This window comes from Oreochromis aureus, unplaced genomic scaffold (assembly GCF_013358895.1).
Source record: "Oreochromis aureus strain Israel breed Guangdong unplaced genomic scaffold, ZZ_aureus HiC_scaffold_101, whole genome shotgun sequence".
NCBI lineage: Eukaryota > Metazoa > Chordata > Actinopteri > Cichliformes > Cichlidae > Oreochromis > Oreochromis aureus.
Window position 1 is genome coordinate 113,698 of NW_024108718.1, and position 24,492 is coordinate 138,189.

The 24,492-nt window shown below is 37.5% G+C and overlaps 1 protein-coding gene, 1 long non-coding RNA gene and 1 pseudogene across 2 annotated transcripts; 2 read left to right on the forward strand and 1 right to left on the reverse strand.

Moving 5' to 3' along the window:
- Positions 1–7,068: 7,068 nt before the first annotated feature.
- Positions 7,069–13,140, reverse strand: LOC120436735 (annotated as a pseudogene).
- A 2,953-nt stretch (positions 13,141–16,093) lies between these two features.
- Positions 16,094–19,208, forward strand: LOC120436737 (major histocompatibility complex class I-related gene protein-like). The gene is made up of 5 exons (XM_039607596.1): positions 16,094–16,140; positions 16,286–16,383; positions 18,129–18,386; positions 18,485–18,763; positions 18,913–19,208. Exons 2-5 carry the CDS (start codon positions 16,329–16,331, stop codon positions 19,206–19,208), a joined length of 888 nt encoding a protein of 295 aa, XP_039463530.1. The 5' UTR covers positions 16,094–16,140; positions 16,286–16,328.
- Positions 19,209–19,863: 655 nt separating this feature from the next.
- LOC120436738 lies at positions 19,864–20,745 on the forward strand. The gene is made up of 3 exons (XR_005610568.1): positions 19,864–19,917; positions 20,384–20,404; positions 20,480–20,745. It is a non-coding gene; the product is annotated as an uncharacterized LOC120436738 (long non-coding RNA).
- The last annotated feature ends 3,747 nt before the right edge of the window (positions 20,746–24,492 follow it).

A 24,492-nucleotide genomic window follows, 5' to 3' on the forward strand; every position in this document is an offset into this window, starting at 1 on the left:
AGGGTCTCCCATGACAAATTGGTCCTGGGTGAGGGACCAGACAACGAGCGCCCTGGAGCCAGGCCTGGGGAGGGTGCTTGAGGGTGAGCATCTGGTGGTTGGGCCTTAGTCCATAAGGCCCGGCCGGGCACAGCCCGAAAAGGGGACATGGGCTAATACTCCCGCAGGCCCATCACCTGCACAAGGCATTGTAGGGGTTGGGTGAGTTGTGTGACGGGCGGCGGCCAGGAGCCTGAGTTAGTGTGTGAGGTTGAGAGGTACAAGCTAGATATAGTCGGGCTCACCTCTAAGCATGGCTTGGGCTCTACAACCAGTCTCCTGGAGAGGGGCTGGACTCTGTCTCAGTCTGGAGTTGCCCCTAGTGAGAGGCGGCGGGCTGGGGTGGTTATTCTAATATCCCCTCGGCTTGCTGCCTGTATGTTGGGGTTCTTCCCGGTGGATGAGAGGGTTTGTTTCCTGCGCCTTAGGGTCGGGAACGGGTCCGGGTGTGTTCCAACTACAGGGGAATCACACTGCTGAGCCTCCCTAGGAAAGTCTATGCCGGGGTGCTGGAAAGGAGAATTTGTCCGCTAGTCGAACCTCAGATAAAGGAGGAACAATGCGGTTTTCCTCCTGGTCGCGGAATACTGGAACAGCTCTTTATCCTCTCAAGGATACTTGAGAGCGCATGGGAGTTTGCCCAACCAGTCTACATGTGTTTTGTGGACTTGGAGAAGGCATTCGACTGTGTTCCTCGGGGTGTCCTGTGGATTTCTAGGCTGGTGTCCTGAAATTTTTCCATGCATCCCTGTTGCTACACACCAGAATACGATTAATAGGTCATTAGCAAGCCTATAGTACTTGACTGCTTGCTGAGGTGGCAATTCAGCCATTTGATTTATGTTACAGCAGATCATGCAGCCAAATTCGTCATGCTGAATGATGTTACAGGCAGCATAATGTTTTCCACAGTTTCTCAAGACCCTTTCACATCTGTCACACACGCTCAGAGTGAACCTCTTCTTATACATGAAATGCACAGGGCGCCAATGGTCGACATGTCAATTTTGGACTAATTGTGCATGCAAATTCATTTTTAACATCCCTCATCAAATCATCTAGAAAAGTCAGAGACTCATAAGATATCATGGAGATACAAACAGAATGTATTCAGCTGTTTGGCTACTTGTCATATTTCCGAGTACAAGTGAGATTTTTTTAAAGTTAGCATAGTTAACGGAGAATAATCTTCTCAAGTAAATTAAAAATTTTTTGGTGCAGACCTAGTTAATGTTTTGAGGATGACATCCTGCCAGTGAACACAGCCTGAAGTGTGGCAAATACTGTTTCAATTTGACTGCAGTAATTCATTAACAAACTAGTTAATAATGAACTCATTACTCATTACTTAGTTACAGTAGACATGGGGTCAATGCGGGGCGACCATGGTTCAGGGGTTGCAAAGCTCATCTAGTAACAGGAAGGTTGCCGGTTCGATTCCCAGCTCTGTCTGTCTTGGTCGTTGTGCCCTTGGGCAAAATAAAACTTACCTCACTTGATTTTGTGCTTAATTTATTCAGCACAATGTTTCCAATGATTAGGATCACAGAGGAACACGATGGAATTTGGTGCCTTTGTCAAAATGTTCAGTGTCTACATTGTAACTGCAGTTGTTTTAGTTAAATTGTATGTTTTCTATTCCCCTGCTTCTCTATTATTTTTCTGTTTCTTTTGCTTCTTTTGTTTGTATCCTGTTGCATATCTCTTCAACAACCTGGCAGATCACGACGAGAAAACATGTTGTGATTGTCTAAACCTATGAAGAAGTTTAAGTAACTTCTGAATGTCACGTGTAGAAGTATAATAAATAATGTGGCTTCCACCACAGAGGTGTAGAAATACGTTTTTAATTCTGTATATTTTGCAGATCTACAAAACTTCATTTTTTTGACTTAGCAGTGCAGAAATTGTTATGTCGAGTTATTTGTTCCATCACAATCAGATGAAGAGCTGCTGTTGTTTTTGGCTTACATAAGTGACAGACTGACATGCTAACGCTACCAAATACATCGCCTTGTTGTCAGAGGTAACAAATTAGCAACAATAAGTAAAGTATTGAAAAAAAAAGCAGATGTGAATTATATAACAAAAATAGTTTTATTAAATATACATGTGGACATGATATTTGTGTTTTGACACTAAGGCAATTTCACTGGCTGGTTTATTCATAACTGGAGACCATTTTGGAGTAAATTCAGCAGATTTGGCTCTACAATGTAATTGAAGATTTTTCGACTGCTTAAGAGTTAAACTGGTTTTTGATTTCCAAGAATAAGAGTTTCACCTCTGAGTTTTCCCCTTCCTGGTATCAAGAGAAGACTTCCAAGCATTAGCAGGCTAGTAACCATGACAACTGAAGCAGGTATAACATGGACAAAACACAGGTAAGATATTTATATTAATATTTTTAAAATATTAATAAAAATGATATGTACAAACAAATTTAGACATATATGTACATATGTTAAAAGAAGGAAGAAGGAAAATGTTTCTTCAACAATAGTGTGAATGAATACTGTTGTATATTCTGTTTGCGATAGTTAAAGGGAAAAGAAAGCAAATGAAATATAAAGAATAAAAGTTAGAGTAGATTAACAATTCCAGAAACACTGCTCAAGTATATCTGATATAGTCTGCAGGAAGTTGGGCCAATGAAGCAAGTAAATCAGCAACTAAATGTTCTCATTGCACAACTGATGTTTTCAATTTTGTTTCTTGAATCAGTTGTAAGACTTCAGACCCAAAAAGAGGAACTGAGCACACATCTGCTTTTGCCTGCTGATGGACTGATAGAAGAGGAGTCTTCATCACACATCTTACTGATTTTCTTTAGAAAAAAATAATGATTAGATGATGGAGGTCAGCTATGTGGATCAGCCCTGACACCACACCCTGAACCAGCTACTCCACCTCTCCCCTGCAGCTGAGACACAAAAGACACCCCAGTACATACCCCCATCGTCCTACTTAGGTTGAGGAGGCATCCCTGTTCCTCAAGCCTTTGGAGCACCTTGAATTAAAAAGGCTGGAGAGTTCTGTGCTGCTGCCTCCCACCAAGCCGCCTGATTTCCTCGTCAAGCTGAGGAGAAACAGACAAGGGAACCACAACAACATCAGGCGCTGTAACCAGGGGAGAAGGTAGAGACCCATCATCATGGGGAACGGGAGATCCTTTGCTAAAAAGTTGATGACTTGGTGTCCCTTACCCAGCATCAGGGGGCTTGAAGAGAGAGCAGCTTAATTATCCTGTGTGAGACGTGGCTACCATAGTAACTCTGGACAAACACATAAACATGGACAGTTTTTATCTACTTCAGGCTGACACAACAACGACAGCGGGAAGAATAGACAAGCGGGTCTGGCTGTATTTATGAATGATAATACAACTCTGTACACCTGCATATCAAAGAGATTCTCTGTGATAAGGATATTGAGCTGCTAGCATGACGCAGCTGAATAAAAAAAGCACAAAAGTAAAACGCTGACTGTAGCTGCCTCTGAAAAACATTTGGTTTGTCTTTCAGCATCGTGTACTTGGTTATAAGATGTCGTCTGAGATGTGAAAGTTTCATGCATTCAATACTGACAAGATCACTGCATAATAATTTAATATATTTTTAATAATATATATTAATATTAAAAGTATATAAATGTTATGTTATTTAATCTTAAAAAGATCATGAAGACTTCCTGCGTACCACTAGAGGGAGCCCATGTATCGCTACAGTTTGAGAATGACTGATCAAGATAAAATGTCAAAATCTTGCATGTTTGTTAAAACGGGAAAAGGAAAAAAATGTAAAATTGAAAGACATGATTAGTTTCTTATATTCACTTAGTGCACTGAAATGTAAAGAGCAACATTACCTCTGGGAAATCAAATATAAAAATTACTTAAAACTAACTATAATACAAACTAAAAGAAGTTTTTCCAGTGGAAAAAGTCATGACAAAAGGATTGCTAAATGATACAGTGCATTGTCCACAGTGGATGTATCTCAGTGTCATTTTTGTTTGTTGAGATTCCATCAGTGATTATGGTGCATTAGTTGACATCTCTCTGGTGTCTGTATTTGAATTTCTCTTTTGAATCACAGCATCAGTGTATGTCCACCAGGAAGAAGGATAAAATCAATACAGCAGGTGTTAACAGATTTTTAGAAATATAAAAGTGCATAAAAAATTAGCAGTGTGATAAAAAGCTGTTGTTATCAGCATGTCACAAGAATATTTTTCAGTAAACAGTGACTTGCTCATGTTACCAACTTGGCTCAGCATTGGCAACAAAAAAAAAGACTCTACAGACACAGCTTAGCTTGCTCAATTAGTTTATGTTACAAAGAATTCAATAACGGTGGCCTGAGTAAAGATAACCGTTCGTGGAGAAATGCCCTGCACTGTAAACTGTAAACAAATGCACAACACATTGTAAGAAGATGCCTGTAAGAAACAAGATTTCCAAGGTTAGCAAACAGCCTCTAAAAGAAAAAAACCCATTAATACCCTAAACCAGCGCTGCAGGTACCAAAACAGCGCCACCAGGCCATCACACACAATTTTATACACCGAACAGTAATTTAAGACAAGCCTGTTAATCTCTTACACTTAGACTCATTTACAACCTTATGTTTTATGTTTTTATTCTTGATGCAGAACCATGGGGGGATGTGTTTTTGCTAATTAGCGCTGATGCTCATTTAGCAATCACAATATTGAATCTTTATCAATGTAAATGCTGATTAAGCAGTTACATGTACAGTCTTCTTGTCCAAATCTTTGTCTATCTACTATGAATGCTTAATTAGTAATTACATTGCTTATTCCACATACAGAAACTCTTTTGGTATTACAATATTTTAGAATAAGTGGCCCCCTTACCTTCATTTTTCATATCTATTATTTTGTATGTATTATATTATCTATTATTAAAAAAAGTATGCTCTTATGATTATTCTTTTGTAATATAAGTGATTAAAGACTGAAATCCCCTTAACTTCTTCAGTATACTTTAATTTAGAGACAAGATTATAATTTTAAATGGCTCCCAAGACTTTGAACTAACAAGATTGTATTCAGGATTTTCACCCTACATACTTTTGCCAATTTCAAGGCAGGGAATGTATCCTTCTTTTCAGCATCTCTTATGATTTTGTTTTCTTCAGTTTCATTTTAGATTTCACGCTTTTTATCCAGTCAGTTTCAGTGTTTTTAATGGGTGTGTATTCCATGCTGCTGGGGGTCAGAGTGAAGACATCAACTGTCAAAGTGGATATGCTTAAAGATTCATCTGAAGATTTTACTTCAAGTAATTCTAATTAGATCCTCTCTGACTGGATGAGTATTGAAATCATTTGATGTGAGTGAACTGGATTCAACTTATCTAAACCAATTTAATCTGTCTGTTGTTGCTATTGTCATCATGCAGTATAGGAAAACAAGGAATCACATTTTCAAAGTCCTCAAAACAGTTACTGGAGCTAAAAACAATCATATCATTTTTATAGTGAAGAGTCAAACAACTTTAAATCACACAGTAAGCACAATTACAGTAACCACCTTTTCATGACATTTTTGAGTCTTTGGATACAAACTTTTTGCAGGACAGCAAGTTAATCCATGTCGGCAGTTTCAACAAGTTAAAGTAAGATTTAAGCAGTAGAGATCAACAGTAACTGTGGTGTAAATGATAACCCTGTGACTGTGACTGTTATTTTCATTTTCATTTTAACAGACTTGTTAAAATGAAAATGGTGGGGTCAGCTGGTGACCGTTAAATGATTTGAAGTTGATCTTTTCTGACTCGATGATTAGAACTGAAACCTAGAACTGAACTTTACAGGTATACTTAAAAAACGTATATTAAGGTTATGCTAAAAGTTATCATTTCAAAACTCTTTCAGTTAAATTCAACTTTGATGTGATTACTTCCCTCTCTGTGAGTTTCTCTCTCTTTGAAAGAAACACACATCGAGCAGCTCAGAGTGAACTTTGTTTTTCACTTCAACTTTATTAATAAAAAGAGCCTTATAGCATAGAAGCATTTTTACAGCACAAAAAAGGAAATATAGTTTTGGAGAGTAAATAACAGATAATACAGAGTGTTAAAGGAATAAAATGCAGTTAAGCTGTGTTATCATGATAAAGGAATTATAGCATTTTTTTATATTGTTATTAATATTGAAAATATTGTTTTTTGACTGCTTTGTTTGTTTTAGGTAAAAGTTAAAAAAAAAAAGTAAAATTATGGAACTACACATACACATTTATAATACTCTTGAAATAACCATATGTATCAAAGGAGTTTGGCCGATGAATCATATCCGGCCATTTGACCTTAGAACTGAAGAAGCTTCTCGGATGAGAGGTGAAACGTCTTCAAGCAACTTAAAGAAGTCCAGACGCTTTTCTTTGCAAACTACTTCGACTACAATGACCTGGATGACTGAGAACCTTCACAGACATACCATATGTATCACATATTCCATATGTAATCACATAACATCGCAATCTGGTGTTCTAGTACACGTTTCAGCACATAGTGCCCAGCTGTCAAAGAGTTCTTCTGGTTTATGTGTGAAAGACATAGAGAAAGAAGAAAAATGTCATCAAAACTGAATAGGAAGTGTTTCTAAGTGTTATTATTTATTTATTAGATGAAAAGATTATTTGTGTAGTGAATTACTTATTATGCAAAAGATTTGATAAAGGGGGGAAATACATAAACATTTCAGAAGAGGTTACAAACCTAAATGTAAATGAACCAAGATAAATTATGTTTTTGAAGAGATTCTATATCAATCTTTGAGCTTCATTTGAGGCATATTTTTTGCAGTGTATGGCATTGAAATAAACAACAAATAAAAAACAAAAAGCTTCTATAAGATGTTATTATGTTACCTGCTGGGAATTTCAATGATCAGTGCATATAACATGTAAAACGTCAAGCTGTGGAAGAACTTAAACAGCCAGACTAAAGTCTTACAGAGAGTGGAGCACAGAACAGCTTGAGTGTCGGTCACGTTTGTGGATTTAGTCTCTCAGACTGTTCAGAGACATTGTCAGAGCTGTAAGAACAAAAAGATAAAAGTAAATTTTTTATAATGTACAGTGAATGTTGATTTCTGTTAGTAAACACGCTCCAACTCTCTAGATAAACATGCAACAAAGAGTCAGGCAAGCAGAAATATTAATAGGGAAGTCACATTCATCAAGCAACCATGTATACAACAGCATAAAATACAATAACACAATAAAAACAAGCGTTCCTGTGATTTTTAATGTTTTGAGAGAGTAGTGATGAGATTTTAAGTGTGATTTATGTTCTAAATGCGAGCAGTAATATGTTCTACGCTGTTCCACATGAGCAAACTCTTTTCCTCAAATGTAGTTCACAGGTAGAGAGTTCAAATGTTCGTCTTCTGCACAGCTATGAAGATCAGCTGCTCTGTAATTATCTATTACACTGATGCTTCTCACATCATCAGTTTACTGTCATATAATAATTTCACTTTGGCTCTGAGATTTATTTCAGACTGAGTGTTTCAGTTTAATGTGAAATTTATCAGTATTGATTAAAACACAAATTCAAAAATTAAAATCAACATTTCTCCAACAGATCTCTCACCTTTCTTTCTTTTGTAAGTGAAAAACACCACAGCTGCCCCAGCTGCAACAGCTGCAATGAGGACGATCGCTAGAACAACCACTGTAGCTCTGATGTCAGTGGGCTTCTCTGTTGAACAAAACATGGAGACACTTTATTGTACAGAGGACAAATGAATGAGATTACTAAAGAACAAGTGAGGAACGACTCAGTAAGGACCTGATAGTAGATGCAGCTGACATCTCTGATTAAAACAAGAGGCGACACAAAACAATTAATACTCAGTTAATACGCCAACATTAGACATTCGTCTTTGTGAAAACTGAAGATAAAAACACTACATATAGTATTTCATTACGTTTTGCTTACTTCAGTTCTCTCGCTATTTATGTTCCCTTTTCAGTGAAGCATCTTACTGATTTGTTATTAATTAGTTCTTGAGCAGCTGCTAAAAGTATTGTTTGATTGGATTGGTGAATGTAAATGTGGCAAAGGTCAGCTTATCCAACATCGCCTCAAGGAACTTAATAATTTAATGTAAAACCTTTATACCATTATAAAAACATTATAACATATGATAGTATATGTAATTCTATTTGTGAAAAACATAACTGTAAAGTTGTTAAAGATGGTTCAGTCAGTCAAGAGGAAAAGAGAAAGACCACAGAGAGGATTCATGGATGTAGTAAAAGAGTACATGCAGAGGGTTGGTGTGACAGAGTGGTCACCTTTTTGAAATAAATAACTACTCTGTAAAAATTATTCATAACCACTGCAGGATCCAGTCTTACCCCAGTTGGTCCTGATCGCTGCTTTGTCCAGTTTGGTGACAATGTACTCGTTCACGCCAAAGAGCTGAAACACACAGTCGTACGTCTGCCAGTCTTCAGGTGTGACTGAAAGTTTCAAATCAACACTCATCTGGAAGGTCCCATCATTGTTGGGAAGGCTCTCTGTGTGATGCACACCTTCATGGATCTCCTCTCCATCTTTCCTCCAGAACATCACGGCTCTGTCAGGGTAGAAACCTGTAGCGTGGCAGCCGACTGGAGAGGAGGACGACTTCTGGAGGAGAGACACTGAAGGTAGGACTGAAAAGAGATAGGAAGTTGCTACATTGTCTTTAAATTGCAACACAAATTTTCTATTTTTTTCTACATCAGATTCTGTAATTCTACCTGCTGTCTGCAAAAAGCTCCTCCCATACTGCAAATACTTCTTTAAAAGCTCAGGACATTTATGGATGAAAAGTTCTTTATTGTGTTCTAATCGAGTTTTTTCAGTATCCCATCTGAGTTTGGTGATGACAGCCTGTGGTTTTGCAGTGATCCATGTCAGCTTCTGCAGGTCCAATGCTATAAAATCTTCTCCATCATAACCGTACTGAATGAACCAAGTAACCTCTCCAGTGTCATCATCCCATTCACAGCCATTCATACTCTGCAAAATATGAACACCTGTAAAAAGACATAGTGACAATAACTGCAGGAAACCAGTAAGATGTCAGCATCACAGACACAAAAACAGAGGGACATACAGTTACTGGCCCAAAAATCAGTCTATTAACTTGTGGACACTGTGGAAGGTTCACATTTTTTCTATGCTTCTTTCACTGTTCTTATTTGTTATTTTCCCATTTTTCTAAGTAAAGTAGCAGATCTTATTATCATACACTGCAATCTAATTTAAAAAAAAAAAAAAACCTTTGTTTTCTATTTTAAACCAAATCAGGATAAATTAAAAGTATTTTCAGCAGTAACAGGTCAGACAAATCCATACCTCCAGTTTGGTTGAAACGTTGCCTTAAACTCCAAATGTAATGTTTGAAAACCTCATTGGTGTGCAAAGATTGATCAGCGTACCACTGCAGGTGCTGAGGATCATCGTTCATGAGCTTTTAATCCATTCTGTTTTGGGTTCTGCTCTTTTGTGCTGCTATCATAGTAACCTCCCTGAACTCCATCAACAAGGGCAACAGCCACAAACTCAGGGATGCTCTGGACTCCAGTTGTTTGAGTGAAGAAATACTGCAAGGAGTGTTTTACTGTAACAATGATGAGACTTTGAATTAGATGGCTTTACTGTTATATAGACGCATTTCTTTAACTACTCTCAGCATTATATTTAAAGATTTACATATTTTGTCATTAACTTCTAAAAAAATCCTTTCCAAAATAAAAGTTTAACTGATATCACAGATAATATGCTAATTCTGTTTGATTTACATCTTCAATGAAACCTGAATGCACTTGTCACTTAGAACTAAAGAGAAATTAACATTCTCAACAGAGAGACTGAGAAAAAACTGCTTTCTCAGCAGCATCTCAAACTAACCAGTTACTGTATTGTTGGTGGAGCCTAAAGTAACTCTCTCTAAAATAATTTATATCCAGTTCATGGAAATGTACATGTGTAGCTGTACAAATTATCCATCCATCCAAATATCTAGTAAAGTTTAAATGGGCACCTGGGATAGGCTCCAGTTCAAATGCTACCCTAAACTGGATAAAGAGAAGAAAATGGATGGGTGGGAAAACAGCAGTGCTCTGACTGGAATTGTACAAACCACAAGTCAACATTTTACCTGTCAGCTGTTTAAGACCTTCAGATAGTTTTGGAAATATACACATAGATGACATTTTCAGTATATTGTAACATTGTGGCATCATAAAGTACAAAATAAGCAAATGTGTCTTATCATTCCATTCAAACTGGCTGCTGAAGGCTTGCACTTACCCTCATATTAACTTATTTCATTAAGAATTGATTGTTTATTAAGTAACCAGGTTAGCATGATTTCCACACAAACAATATCCTTCAATCTTCAGGGTACATTCTCTAAACCCTATTTTTTTAGAAGGGTCCTTGAACGTTTTGACCTTAAGAGAACCTTTTGGGAACATTATCTTATTATCTTAAAAGCCCCCAAACATTCAATTTCTGTAAGGTTAGCTAGACAACTTAGCTATTTGTGGAGTAGGTTAATGATATGAGTGAAGGTGCCCCCCCACCTTCTTCAAATCAAACAACGTCAAACATTTGTGCTAAGTTTGTGCTGCAAAATGTTTTCTTTGTGCTGTTTTTGTTTTAAAGATATTAATAAAAGTTTTTTAGAGGTCAGCCAAGGTCAACCAGCCCCCAACATTAATGAAAACAGATAAAATGGGTGTTAATCGACTCTTCTAGGTTTCTGCTGGTTTGTGATGAACTAGCTATTGTTTTGAAGTTACTGTATTAAACTTGAGAGCTTCAAAAGGTTCTAAGTATGTAACTTGACAGTTCAGTGTATTCAGTTTTTCTAACAGGAAGCATGCCTACATTGTTCTGATAGTTTTGTATTTTGCAAATATTTTTTTTCTCTGACAGAATGCATAATATATTTTAACTATTATAAGTGAACCTATTTTTTTTTTTTACTTTTAAAAAGTGTGATCATGATAAATATGCATACTGGTTTATGTTTCACAGCCTTTTTACTGTAAAGAAAGGGGCTGGTTGGCCTTGGGTGACCTATGTCTATGTGCTGTTATCTCCATCTGCTTCTGCTCATAATCATCACAAGGCCTGAGACCAGTCAGCTAAAACTTTCATTGAAACAGCCAATTTTGACTTATACAACTCAGAAAACCTTGGACAACAACATCAGTAGCGTCAGAATAACTTTTAATATTTACATTTATTTTACATTCTGTGGGAAAACAGGAAATAATAGACCTTTATCATTGCAGGCATTTTGATTTTTATCTCAGTTCCTTTAACTATCCCAGTACTCTCACTTACTCGGCAAACTCTCCTGTTCCTGTGTTTATATGTTTAAAACAAACACACAAGCACACACACACACACACACACATTTCCACCACTCACAAAGACAACAGAAAACCTACTTTCTGTTCTTCAGCCTGTGTGGAAGTGAAAGAGTGGGGTTTATTTTGATTCCGGAGAGAGCGTTTTCCCTGTTGTTTTGTTGGCCATGGCCACAAGTAGCCTGTGTTACTGTTCTTAATAAACAGCCGGTAAAAGGAATATCGATTGTCTCTGTTTTCTGTAGGAGGAATGCTACAATATACACAAATAATAATGACAGAGAAAGGAGGGTCCGCCCTCTGAATATGTAATCATGGATTCGGATTACACCTGTTAGCTACTCAAACTGCCCACTCAAGCGCAATTTGAGTGGGCGTTGAGGAATGATCCACAAACTACAGCCTATTCTGAGGACAAGAAAACTGATATATTATTATTATTATTTACAAAAGAAAAGTATAAAGCATGTATTTAAAGACTGGCGGTCCCAGTTAGCTGCTGAAAACGGCTTGTATAATATTCAGAGGATATGACATTATTTTTTTTATCAACATATGAATGTGAAATAGTGATGTTAAACATGTTTGCGCAACTAAAGTTCCCAGTGTAGCGACTGCCAGAGTTGCTACCGAGGACCAACCGGCATTACAATGAAAACTATTGGCGACTGTCAAACCCTTGAGTCGCCGAGCAGCTGAATATGGGATTAATGTTGATGCGCACGCTCTCTAAACGTAAGACAAACTTTCAATTTAGCCTCCTAAGACCCGAACTCTTCCAAGACATGCATTTTAATTTCTCTTTGATATTTGGGCATATTGGGGCCCGATGAATGTAAAAACAAAGAATTTCCAGTTTTGTTTTTTTTTTTTTTACCTTTTTTTGTTTTTAAGAAAATGAGAGCCACAAATGATGATATTCATTTAAAATTTTGATAGAACAGTAGCAGTATAATGTCCTCGTAAGTGGATATCAGGCCCACGTGAGAGCAAAATTGAGTATTTTGGTCAAAATAACCAAAATGTGATGTCCACATATGTGGATGTGGACATCACATATGTCCTAGGAGGTTAAGACGCCTTTATTTGTTATGAAAATCCTTAAAATCCATCCAAAAACAACAGTAATCGAAATAACCAGGGTTGAGCGGTCAGTAAAAGTCGACTTCCCCCATCACCCACTCATTCAGAAAAAATCCCTCGGGAAGCAAACAGGAAGCAATCAATACTACTAACACTATCACCACGTGGCCCAACCATAAGATATCAAAGAATCCTGGCTGCTCTTTTTATTATTAACAATATATAGCAATAAAACATTAAAATTACAGCGAGAGAGAGAGAGAGAGAGAGAGAGAGAGAGAGAGAGAGAGACGGATCCGTTTAAATTTAATCTATATTGCTCATCGTTCATCTGACCTCTATTCCGTCTGAAACAGTGTCAACATTGGTCCGTCGACATCGTTATTTACTTTTTTTTTTTTTTTCTTTTCAAAAGTTGATTTGTGGTCTGTGATTTATAGAAGCAAATGTAAAACAGACAACTGTTGACGGTCTCACTCTCTACTCTCATTACTGAAGACAGACCTGGTGCAAGTATCCAAAGAAAATATGAAGAATGTGGACGTAATCTTACCTGATGATGAAAAGTGACACAAGAAAAGCAACAATAATAACCTTCCCATTGTAACTTTATTTGGATTATAGGACCAAAGCAGTGGGCTATTGTTCTAATTTAGCTCAGGGTTTCATTTACGTGACAGAGGTAGCGTTGATTTATGATATCAAAGTGCATGTGAAACATCACATCCTATCCTGGAGACTGCGGTCAAGAGCCGCCCACAACTCCGCTTACAAAACACTATTAAAATGAAAGCTTTATGTTAAAGTATCAAAACTATTTTTTTCATTAGCTTTATTACTTTGCAGGTAGTTTTTTTTTGTACTTGATTTTGACTTATCAAAATAATAATACCCGAGTAGATACAACCCCGATTTAAAACAAATGCTTTCTTAAACCTGATAAAGGTCTATTATTTCCTGTTTTAAAACATAATGCAGATATACAGGAGTGCAGAATTATTAGGCAAATGAGTATTTTGTACACATCATCCTCTTCATGCATGTTGTCTTACTCCAAGCTGTATAGGCTCGAAAGCCTACTACCAATTAACCATATTAGGTGATGTGCATCTCTGTAATGAGAAGGGGTGTGGTCTAATGACATCAACACCCTATATCAGGTGTGCATAATTATTAGGCAACTTCCTTTCCTTTGGCAAAATGGGTCAAAAGAAGGACTTGACAGGCTCAGAAAAGTCAAAAATAGTGAGATATCTTGCAGAGGGATGCAGCAGTCTTAAAATTGCAAAGCTCCTGAAGCGTGATCATCGAACAATCAAGCGTTTCATTCAAAAATAGTCAACAGGGTCGCAAGAAGCGTGTGGAAAAACCAAGGCGCAAAATAACTGTCCATGAACTGAGAAAAGTCAGCGTGCAGCTGCCAAGATGCCACTTGCCACCAGTTTGGCCATATTTCAGAGCTGCAACATCACTGGAGTGCCCAAAAGCACAAGGTGTGCAATACTCAGAGACATGGCCAAGGTAAGAAAGGCTGAAAGACGACCACCACTGAACAAGACACACAAGCTGAAACGTCAAGACTGGGCCAAGAAATATCTCAAGACTGATTTTTCTAAGGTTTTATGGACTGATGAAATGAGAGTGAGTCTTGATGGGCCAGATGGATGGGCCCGTGGCTGGATTGGTAAAGGGCAGAGAGCTCCAGTCCGACTCAGACGCCAGCAAGGTGGAGGTGGAGTACTGGTTTGGGCTGGTATCATCAAAGATGAGCTTGTGGGGCCTTTTCGGGTTGAGGATGGAGTCAAGCTCAACTCCCAGTCCTACTGCCAGTTTCTGGAAGACACCTTCTTCAAGCAGTGGTACAGGAAGAAGTCTGCATCCTTCAAGAAAAACATGATTTTCATGCAGGACAATGCTCCATCACACGCGCGTCCAAGTACTCCACAGCGTGGCTGGCAAGAAAGGGTATAAAAGAAGAAAAACTAATGACATGGCCTCCTTGTTCACCTGATCTGAACCCCATTGAGAACCTGTGGTCCATCATCAAATGTGAGATTTACAAGGAGGAAAACAGTACACCTCTCTGAACAGTGTCTGGGAGGCTGTGGTTGCTGCTGCACGCAATGTTGATGGTGAACAGATCAAAACACTGACAGAATCCATGGATGGCAGGCTTTTGAGTGTCCTTGCAAAGAAAGGTGGCTATATTGGTCGCTGATTTGTTTTGTTTTGTTTTTGAATGTCAGAAATGTATATTTGTGAATGTGGAGATGTTATATTGGTTTCACTGGTAAAAATAAATAATTGAAATGGGTATATATTTGTTTTTTTTGTTAAGTTGCCTAATAATTATGCACAGTAATAGTCACCTGCACACACAGATATCCCCTAAAATAGCTAAAACTAAAACAAACTAAAACTACTTCCAAAAACATTCAGCTTTGATATTAATGAGTTTTTGGGTTCATTGAGAACATGGTTGTTGTTCAATAATAAAATTATTCCTCAAAAATACAACTTGCCTAATAATTCTGCACTCCTGTATATTATACTCAAAATAGAAGAACATTAAATATGTTAAATGCATATTTAACAGACATTTTTGTCTTTTATGAAGTATATTAGTTTTAAATGTAATTGCAGCTACATTGAATCATACAGCCCATTGAGAAATTCACTTAAGCAACACATGATTATTTTTTAATTTTTTAATTATTTACTTAGTTTGTATGATGTAAACATTGATCTTATTAAGTCTGATTAAAATATGACATCAATTTAAGATGAAGGTTTGCACATATGTACTCTGAGTTACCCAGAAGAAGAATGCACTGAGAATTTAATGTGAACTATCAGGGTTAATTTTAATGAATTGGGAAATGCAACAATAACACAACAATGACAAGAAAATTGTGACCAACTACTGGAAGAATCTGGTGATTTTCTTTCTCTTTTTTATTGAGGATACAGACTATGGACAATCAAAGGACAGTATAAAACAGAAGTGAAAAATCCTGTTCCTGTTCTAAGTAGCTTTGGAGACCTGCAGCTCTTTACTCATCCATGTCATAGATGCAGATATTAAAGATAGAAGACATGATCATGTCCTGTACGATCTTCAGTCTACTGTTATACAGTCATTTCACTGTAGCTCTGAGACTTAGACTTATTTCAAACTGTGTGTGTTTGGACCTATGCTAAATTCCTCAGTATGGATTAAAACAGAAACTAAATAAACTAAATACAGTGTTTCCCATTTGAGATTTCACGACTTCCTTAATTTTGAAATAAACAAATGCCACACCTGCAATGTGAGGAACAAATCAGAAAGCACCTGATAGTTGATGGACATGCATCTGTGATTACAATCACATAACCTTAACGTTAAAGTTCCATAAATGCATACCTTTGACTAACAACAAAGTTATAAATGTGTTTGGGGTTTTTCCACGTTATATCAGTTGCACGGAAGTAGCTGTCAACGCAAGTAATCCGGGCGCTGCAGCTTTAAGCGGCTGCTTGGCGCTCATGGAGGGCAATCACTTTCTGGCAGACACGGTGACGCACTGGGCAACTGTCGCCGATATCAAAAACCGCCACTGATACCAAGTACGTTACCTTCTTGTCCTGCGCCATCCACAACTTACTCACATACTCAAGTAATGTTACTCGAGTATTACTATTTGAGTTGTATTATACTTGATTAGTTGGGAGAAGTATCGAGACAAGTTCTGAAAATGCACCGACTTCCCAGATAAACAGATGTCACCATTGGAAGTCACCAAGAAACTGCAGTAATGATTATTCACTTCATTGCGGCGTTCTCCCTCTTAAGTCATGTAGTATCTCCAGGTAAGCTCGTATTTTATGTAATTTTTAAAACTGTCTCTTGGAATTGAAACTGTGAGTTTTACACGGAGAGGACATCTAACTACTTTCACTTTCATTTGTGGTAATTACAAAAATCGTCGGCGTAAACTGCAAAATTTTAAATACCTGCATACACAAATACTTGTTATTTCCTAGAATTAAAAACATTTATGCAATGACAATAATATTGATATATCTTGTTAAGGTTCAATGTTGAGAGAAGAATCCATAAATAACCACAGATCCAGTCCGGTGTGCAATTAGACAGTATTTTAATAAAACATGTGTGAGTCCGACCGCTGTGCAGATTTCAGCGTCGAACTGAACTTACAATCATTAGACAAGGTTTTATAGGGTTGAGACAACAAAGCCCCTCTTTTGCAAAACAGACAATAGTACAGCTTACGTCAATCCAAACCACAAAATGTTCCATGAACTTTAACATAGTCTAAAACAGAACATCTTCTTCGGTCAACGCCAGGTGCTTCCCTCAGCTCGTCTTCGCTGTCGCTCATCTGTTGCACTTCCTCTAAGTACGCCGGCACACTTCTGCACTTCTGCCCTACCAAAATAGATCCACCATGTGTGTATGTGTGTGTGCGTGCACGCGTGCGAGGGCGTGCATGCTGTGTACTGCGCACGTGTCATGACCTCTCACTATTTGTGTCTGTATGTATATGTCTCGCCTTAAATGCTCTCACATCTCACCCGTTACACTTCTGACCTTCACGTGACCAGGAGCCACAGCTCTTTAATAAGCTCAAATGCAATCATGTATAAAAGATTAAAATCATTTTCATAACACAGGTTTTCCTTCTCAGATCTGCCAATATGTTTGCTCCTCCTAATATAGTCTAAAAGTAACCCCAAGCAAAGCAATTTGAACTTTCCCCTATCAGTGATCCCTCTAACTAAGTGTGTGTGTTAATCAACGATACATGCATAATAACACCCTGCTCTTTGGCTTGCACTTAAACTCTGGCTTCAGTTTCACTTCTGCAAAAACATGCTCTGCAGACGCGTTTCGTTTCCTGTCTCATTTTGGCACAGAGTGTATTTTCCTGTCTCTGCCCTCTACACAGAAACCCTGAGATCATAGAAGTATTAAAAACATTTACAACTATAGATTCAACTCAACCGTTTAAAGTGGTTCTTCTTGGACCTTGTAATAAAGACTAATATGATACCAATATGTTTGAACATCTGAATGCATCTAGGAAAGCAACATCACTATTAACATGAAACGGTAATGATGATTATCAAAATAGCAGCAAATAATAGCAGGAAAATATTTCTCCCCTTCACAATCTTTAATTCACACACTAGAATGGTTCTCAGGAGAAAACAAAACTGACGCTTTATACATTTATAGTAAAGTTAAAAACAAGCTTTTCGTATCAGAATCATCTTTCACTGAGCACAGCAATAAGTGACTAATGCCACTTCGAGATGAGATCAGACGAGAACGGGAGACATAATTTTGTTTTAGCAGAATATTGTGTGTGTGTGTGTGTGTGTGTGTGTGTGTGTGTGTGTGTGTGTGTGTGTGTGTGTGTTCCTGATTTCTTGAACGAGGAAATATATTGAAATTACTTTTAGATATTTAAAATAAATACTATTCTTAAAACAGGAGAAATATTGCAGTCTTGTTTTTCTTAAGCAAAATGGAAATAAACATATAAAACAACCTCAAATCTATATTATTTTTATTTATTTATTTCATGCAGTGAAACACTCCCTGAAGTTGATTTTCATTGAATCATCTGGAGTCCAAGACTTTGTGGGTGTCCTGTGGGCTGATGAAACTGAGCTGGTGCACTGCAATACCAACCTTAACAAAGCAGAACCAAAACCAAACTGGCTTAAAGAATTCATGAAAAGCAATCAAGAACACAACGACTTGTACACTCAAGAGTGTCTTCATAGTCAACATTTTTTTAAAGACACATTAAATGTATTGAGAAGGAGTTGCAGCCAAACTGAAGGTATTGTTGTAAAGCTAAAATGTTCAGAAGCTTTTGCTTTGCCCAAGCAGAACAAGCTTGGTTTGATATCTTCTTTCTTTCTTCCTTCTGTCCCTCAGGTGTTCACACCCTTCAGAGAATGTATGGATGTGAATGGGACAATGAGACTGAAGAGGTCAAAGGTTTTGATCGATATGGTTATGATGGAGAAGACCTTATGGAATTTAACCAGGAGACACAGACATGGCTCATTTCAACTCCTTGTGCTAGCATTGTCAAACACAAGTTAGACAATCAGCAAATTAGAATAGCAGATATTAACCATTACCTCACAAATGTGTGTTCTAAATGGCTAAAAAAGTATCTGGACTATGGAAAATATTTTCTACAACGAACAGGTAAGTTTCCATCACATAACGCTGTTTTGGGGAAACAATATCTACAGGGCCTATTCCTTTCATTTCAAATGAAAGGAATAAAGGAATATATATGCAAAACACAAAGCTGTTCTCTATTAAGGTATAATGCCTTATTTCGTTCTCTTTAGACTGGCCCTCAGTGTCTCTCCTCCAGAAGACTCCCTCCTCTCCAGTCAGCTGCCACGCTACAGGTTTCTATCCTGACCGAGCCGTCATGTTCTGGAGGAAAGATGGAAAAAAACTTTATCAATTGACGGACCGTGAACAGATATACCCTAATCAGGACAGGACGTTCCAAATTAATGTAGTCCTAAAACTTTCATCAGTCACTGTCACAACCCGGCTCATAGGAAGTGACAAACAAATGGGAGACCACACACAGGCTTCTAAAGGCTGTAAAACATATTTAATGAAAATAAGGTAAAGTAACTTAAACACAATGTAAAGGACATAACAGCCATAACTGAAACTTCCAAACGAACAAGACGGGAGCCAGAGACAGAGCCAGTCAGAGCAAGAGAGACCCAGCTGGTTCAGTCAAAGTGTCTTTTATATGCACTGGGACTGGCCTACTCAGGTGTGCTGCATCTGTAATTGGGTCAGCTCCACCTACCTGCAAAAACAGGTAAAAGCAAAAGCAAAACACAAGGCCAGCCCACTGGCCGTCACATCACACCTGAGGATTGGTCAAGGTATGACTGTGTGTTTCAGCTTTCTGCTGTCAAAGAAGACATCATCATCAAACTGGACCAAAAAGTGATCAAGAGTAACAGAGGTAAGAGTGAACCCAAAATAATGGATTTAGTGTGTGTGTTCAGGACCAGATCTTGGGAAAGTAATAACTTTAAACCTAAGAAATCTACATGCTTCATGTTTTCATTATAAATCCTAGGCAAAGACGTAGACCAGCAGACAAATACAAAAGCATTTTTTTGTGTGGTAGTGTGGATGTAATAACTGTTATACATCTATACAGATACACAACTTTGGATTGATGGATGTCTTGTCTTTCCAGATTATTTAATCTGTACAAGTCCCGAAGAGAACAATGATTATTACCTCAAAGTTTTTGTGGGGTTTTTTTTTTGTTCTGCTCATCACAGTCCTTGTTTTCATCGTGTACAAGATTACAGGTGATGTGTATATGTATATGGTATTTTCATTAAACGATTATAAAATTTTATTGATTCAGTTTACCACCCAAAAACAGTTCATCTAAATCCAAAGCATTAATGATGTTGTGAAAGAAAAGTTAAAAGAACAAACATATATTAAAATATTAAAGAGAGTTAGATTTAATTTGTTGTTCAGTTGTTGGTTTAACTTTTTATATCTAAGGTTTAAAATCATGGTTTGAGTTTGTTTGCCATCTACAATCATTTATAGAATTTTCATCAGTTTAAAATACCCCAAATTAAAATTATTTCAACAGAAAAACTTTAATGATGAATCAGATATGAATCAATCAAACCTGTGGTGACTATCTGCAGTATAACATAAATTTGATGTCAAGACTTATGTCATTATATATTTTTGAAGACTGGATATGGTGATTAACACTTTGTTTGTTTGTTTGTTTGTTTCTGCCTGCGATTCCAGTTGACGAAAGCAATCAAAAGAGTAAGCATGAGTTACATTCATTTGAAATAAAAACTGAGTTAGATAATTTGTTGAGTAAAAACCTTATTTTTCCAGAAGACTTGGAGACTTTGAAGTACTCCCCCATCGCTGCACTGGTTCTTGCTCTCATCCTTTGTTGTTTAACTGGAGTTCACTTTTATAAAACAAATACTGGTAAGCAAACAAAACATTTAACTCAAATCTTCACATTATATACATTATATAAATACAACCTCAGGTCAGTGCAAAAATTAAAAAGAGACCTCAAAATAATACAGAGGAAACCCCTAAAATCTGTCGACAACCTATGAATAAGCATTTGGTGGCATTGGGAAGAAAAAAACACATTTTTGACATGAAGAACCAAACTCAGGAAGGAGCAGTTATCTGCTGCAACCAGTTGAGGGTGGGGACAAACAGAGGGAAACGGGCCAGAAGACACATTATGGAAGAGAGCCAGAGTTTTATCAACAGTTCTGCTGTTTTACTCTTTTTAATGAGAAGAGACTATCTCCTGGTAATCCTTTAAAACTACTTGTTCGGTCTTTTTCTAATTGTTTTGTTATCAGCTTTAACATTAGAATGGTAACTGAGGCCTGTAAAGTAAAAAATCTAGCTCTTGGTTTGTTTGTTTTTGTGTGAACATGGCACAGCGTCATGATCCTGGGTTTTCAACCAGCGTTTTCCATTCTTACAATTTCTGTCTGTTCTCTGTTTTAACTAATTTAGGCTTGGTTTAATATTATGCTTTTGCTCAGGCTGTTTTCTCCTTTGTGTTTGTTTCTAGTTCCCCTTAGAGTGACAATTTGTGTTTTGATCTCTATTCTTAATACCATGATTAGCTGGGTTGTGTTCTTGACTTCTGGTTTGTATTAATTCCTTATTACAGTTATCAGCAGTTCTCTGTTCCCATTGTCAAGTCATCGTCATCCCTGTTTGTGTTTCAGTTTTTTGTTATTTCCCATTTTATTTTTTTAGTCTTTGTCCCCTGTGTGCTGTTTAATTTTTCCATGTCTTGTCCTCCTTAATTGTTGTCAGCTGTTTTCCCACCTATTGGCCATCTGCTTGTTGTCCTATGGCTCTATTTATTCTCTCTATCTCCAACTGTTCATTGTGGTTTTGTACTGTTTGTCGGTCCTTGCATTGCTCCATGCTATTTTTTGGATTATTGAACTTACGTTTCCTACAGCATTATCTGTTTGCTGCCACAACTACAATATAAGTTAGTTTCAGTTAAGTTAATGGTTTTCCTTGTCTGCATCTGGGTCTACTCCACAACCTTACACACCATTTGCCCTTCTAGTGAATCTGCTAGAACGTCCACACATTGCAAAGCTTGGCAATGGTTTCCAACAATACAGTGAATGAACAGAATAAAATGATTGACAATGAATGTTCCAGACCAGCAATCTGAAAAAATTGTTCTGCTTTGATAGGTGTTCACACTTACTTATAATCAGTTAATCACATGTATTTAATTAGCAGCATCTGGCTGTTACTTACTATCTTAACTCCTATTAAAGCAGTAAGGGTGTACTTAGATTTTCACAGGACTGCTTCTGCATTTTTGTTAAATAATGACATGGTATAATAATGTATGTCATGTATTGTTGCCTACCTGATGTTTACATTATATTCTGATATGTAGTCTTATAAGGGTTATGTTGACAGAAGTTATACTTTTGTTTAACTATAATTGAACATAATGTTGTTCAGGCTGGATTGTCATTTCCTGTATATTTCAGTACTTTGACACAACAAGGGAAAAGTGTTAAGATTACAATCAAAGTGGAAACAGTATTAGAATAAATGTTTTTATAAACCTCTAAGTGTGGTAGGAGAGAGTTCAACAAGGGGACAGAGACATTAATTTTTTGTGTTTCAGATTTCTCCGTAATTCTTCGATCTGGTAAGTAAAGCATATTCTGTTATTCTTTCTTATGTGATCTATGCTATTAAGGTGAAGATTTTTAAAAGTCTTTGTGATAACCATTCGTTCTTCTGGTAGATTATGCGTTGAAATGGAGAGAGCCATTACCTGGAATACAATGGGGACCCTGAAACAGGACGTAATTATAAGACCTTGACTTTACATTATTGAAGCATTAATGCATTTGTTTTTTTATTTACTGTTGATTGATGTGCACCCTATTTTTTCGCTGACTTGTTGAATGGACATTATATGGCTCACTACTTGAATGCAAACACAAGGCTGTGTTTGTATATTATTTCAGTGCAAACTGTGTTTTGAATTTATCTTTGTACTGTGGATTCATAACTGTGTAGACTCACAAATTATCACGGTTAGCACTGGCCAACCGTGGGGATGTGAGGAAGAAGGACCCAAATGCTGGACTCTTTATGATAAACAGTGCATTTATTTACAGTGGTGTAAATAATCCACAGAATAATAAGTCCCCGTGTGTTCCCTTGACTCCCTTGTCGTGTCTTCCACCCACAAGTCCGTGCTCTTCCACTCCTGTGTGTCCCGCCACCCCGTGCTCACTGCTCTTGTCTTCCACGCTCCTTCCTGGATAAAATAACAAAGAAGCAACCATCAGGATACTCAACCACTGCAGGCATGCACTCACTTAACTTGCCTCACAAAGACCACTGACGTGGAGTCTCACACAACAATCCCGCGCCGAGGAGCGCTCGGCCACACTCTTAAGTAGCTCCCCGATGAGGCTTCATTAGCTGCAGGTGTGTGTGATCATCCGCTTCAGGCGTGGCCAGCCTCCAGATGGGACACACCTACCAGGCCTGCCTGAAACCCAGTGCTCAGCCACACTCACAGACACACCCACTTGCCTATACATACAAGCATGGAGAACACAAGAATAGCAGCACAGTGCAGCAAACATACATCATATATCAGTCCATAACTGCTCATGGACCCTGGATCACTCAGATCCAGGTCCCTGACACAAATAAAACTATGGGGATGTTTGAGTAGTAAGTAATGTTAGAGCAGAAATGGAAATGGGTTTATGGCTGTCATTTCTTCAAAGCTTGATTTGTTTAAAAAAAAAAAAAAAGTTTTCATCCTAAGTCTACGAGATGGCAGCAGAGACTCTGTAAATCTCCCTTTAGGGCTCACAGCAGATTTTTGTCAGTGCGACTTGTCATACAGTCCCGATCAAAAGTTTAAAGACCAGTTGAAAAATGGCAAAAAAAATCATATTTTGCATGGTTGGATCTTCACAAGGTTCCAAGTCGAGCTTCAACACGCAACAAGAAGAAATGAGACAAAACATTTTTTGAGCATGCAATTTATCGAAACCAACACTTAAACTGAAACAGGCTGTTTTACAGCTGATCAGAAGTTTAGGACCACACCTGCAAAAAAACCCATAAACTCCCCAAAACAGAAATCAAAGTTCCAAACATGAACTCAATAATGAGTAGCTCCACCGTTATTGTTAATCACTTCAAAATTCATTGAGGCATACTTGATGTAAGCGTTTCCATGAGGTGAGTGGGAACATTTCCCGAAGTGGTGAAGACGGCCACACGAAGGCAATCTACTGTCTGGAACTGTTGTGTCTGGATATGTTCTAGCCTTTTTAAAGGTATAATACAAAGTGATTATCTTTTTGTGTTTACAAACACTGCCCCGCTCAACAAGTGAGCAGTGTCGGTCAAACCAGTTAGAAGATAAATATAGAGAAGCAGCATTAGCAAAAAGCCATGAATAATACATAATTATCAGAAATGACATGAAGTGACAAAGTAAATATAACATTTTTTTTAATCTGTCTAACTTATAAACTTTTTATGTTTGATCTATATTATATATGTGGGATGGGATTTATGGGATTTGGACAGCTGCATTCAAAAAGAACATATTTCTTCTTCACATACTAAATGCCAAATTCTATAACCTGTTTGTGTGTTTTGATTTTTGAGCTGGCTGTATATATTTTTAAAAAGTGCAAATTTGGGAGTATGGATTAAAACACAAATTCAAAAAATAAACTCTGCATTTCCACAACTGAGATCTCACCTTTCCTCTTTGGTAACGACTGCCACAGCTGCCACGGCTGCCACGATTACCACAACTGCAATGGAAACGATAACTAGAACAA

Bases quoted from the DNA above. Each gene is read 5' to 3' on its own strand.
- LOC120436737 (XM_039607596.1), top strand. From the start codon at position 16,329: ATGATTATTCACTTCATTGCGGCGTTCTCCCTCTTAAGTCATGTAGTA. The intron at 16,384-18,128 runs GTAAGCTCGTAT...TATTTCATGCAG, and splicing joins AAGTCATGTAGTATCTCCAG to TGAAACACTCCCTGAAGTTG. The intron at 18,387-18,484 runs GTATTGTTGTAA...TCTGTCCCTCAG, and splicing joins GAGTTGCAGCCAAACTGAAG to GTGTTCACACCCTTCAGAGA.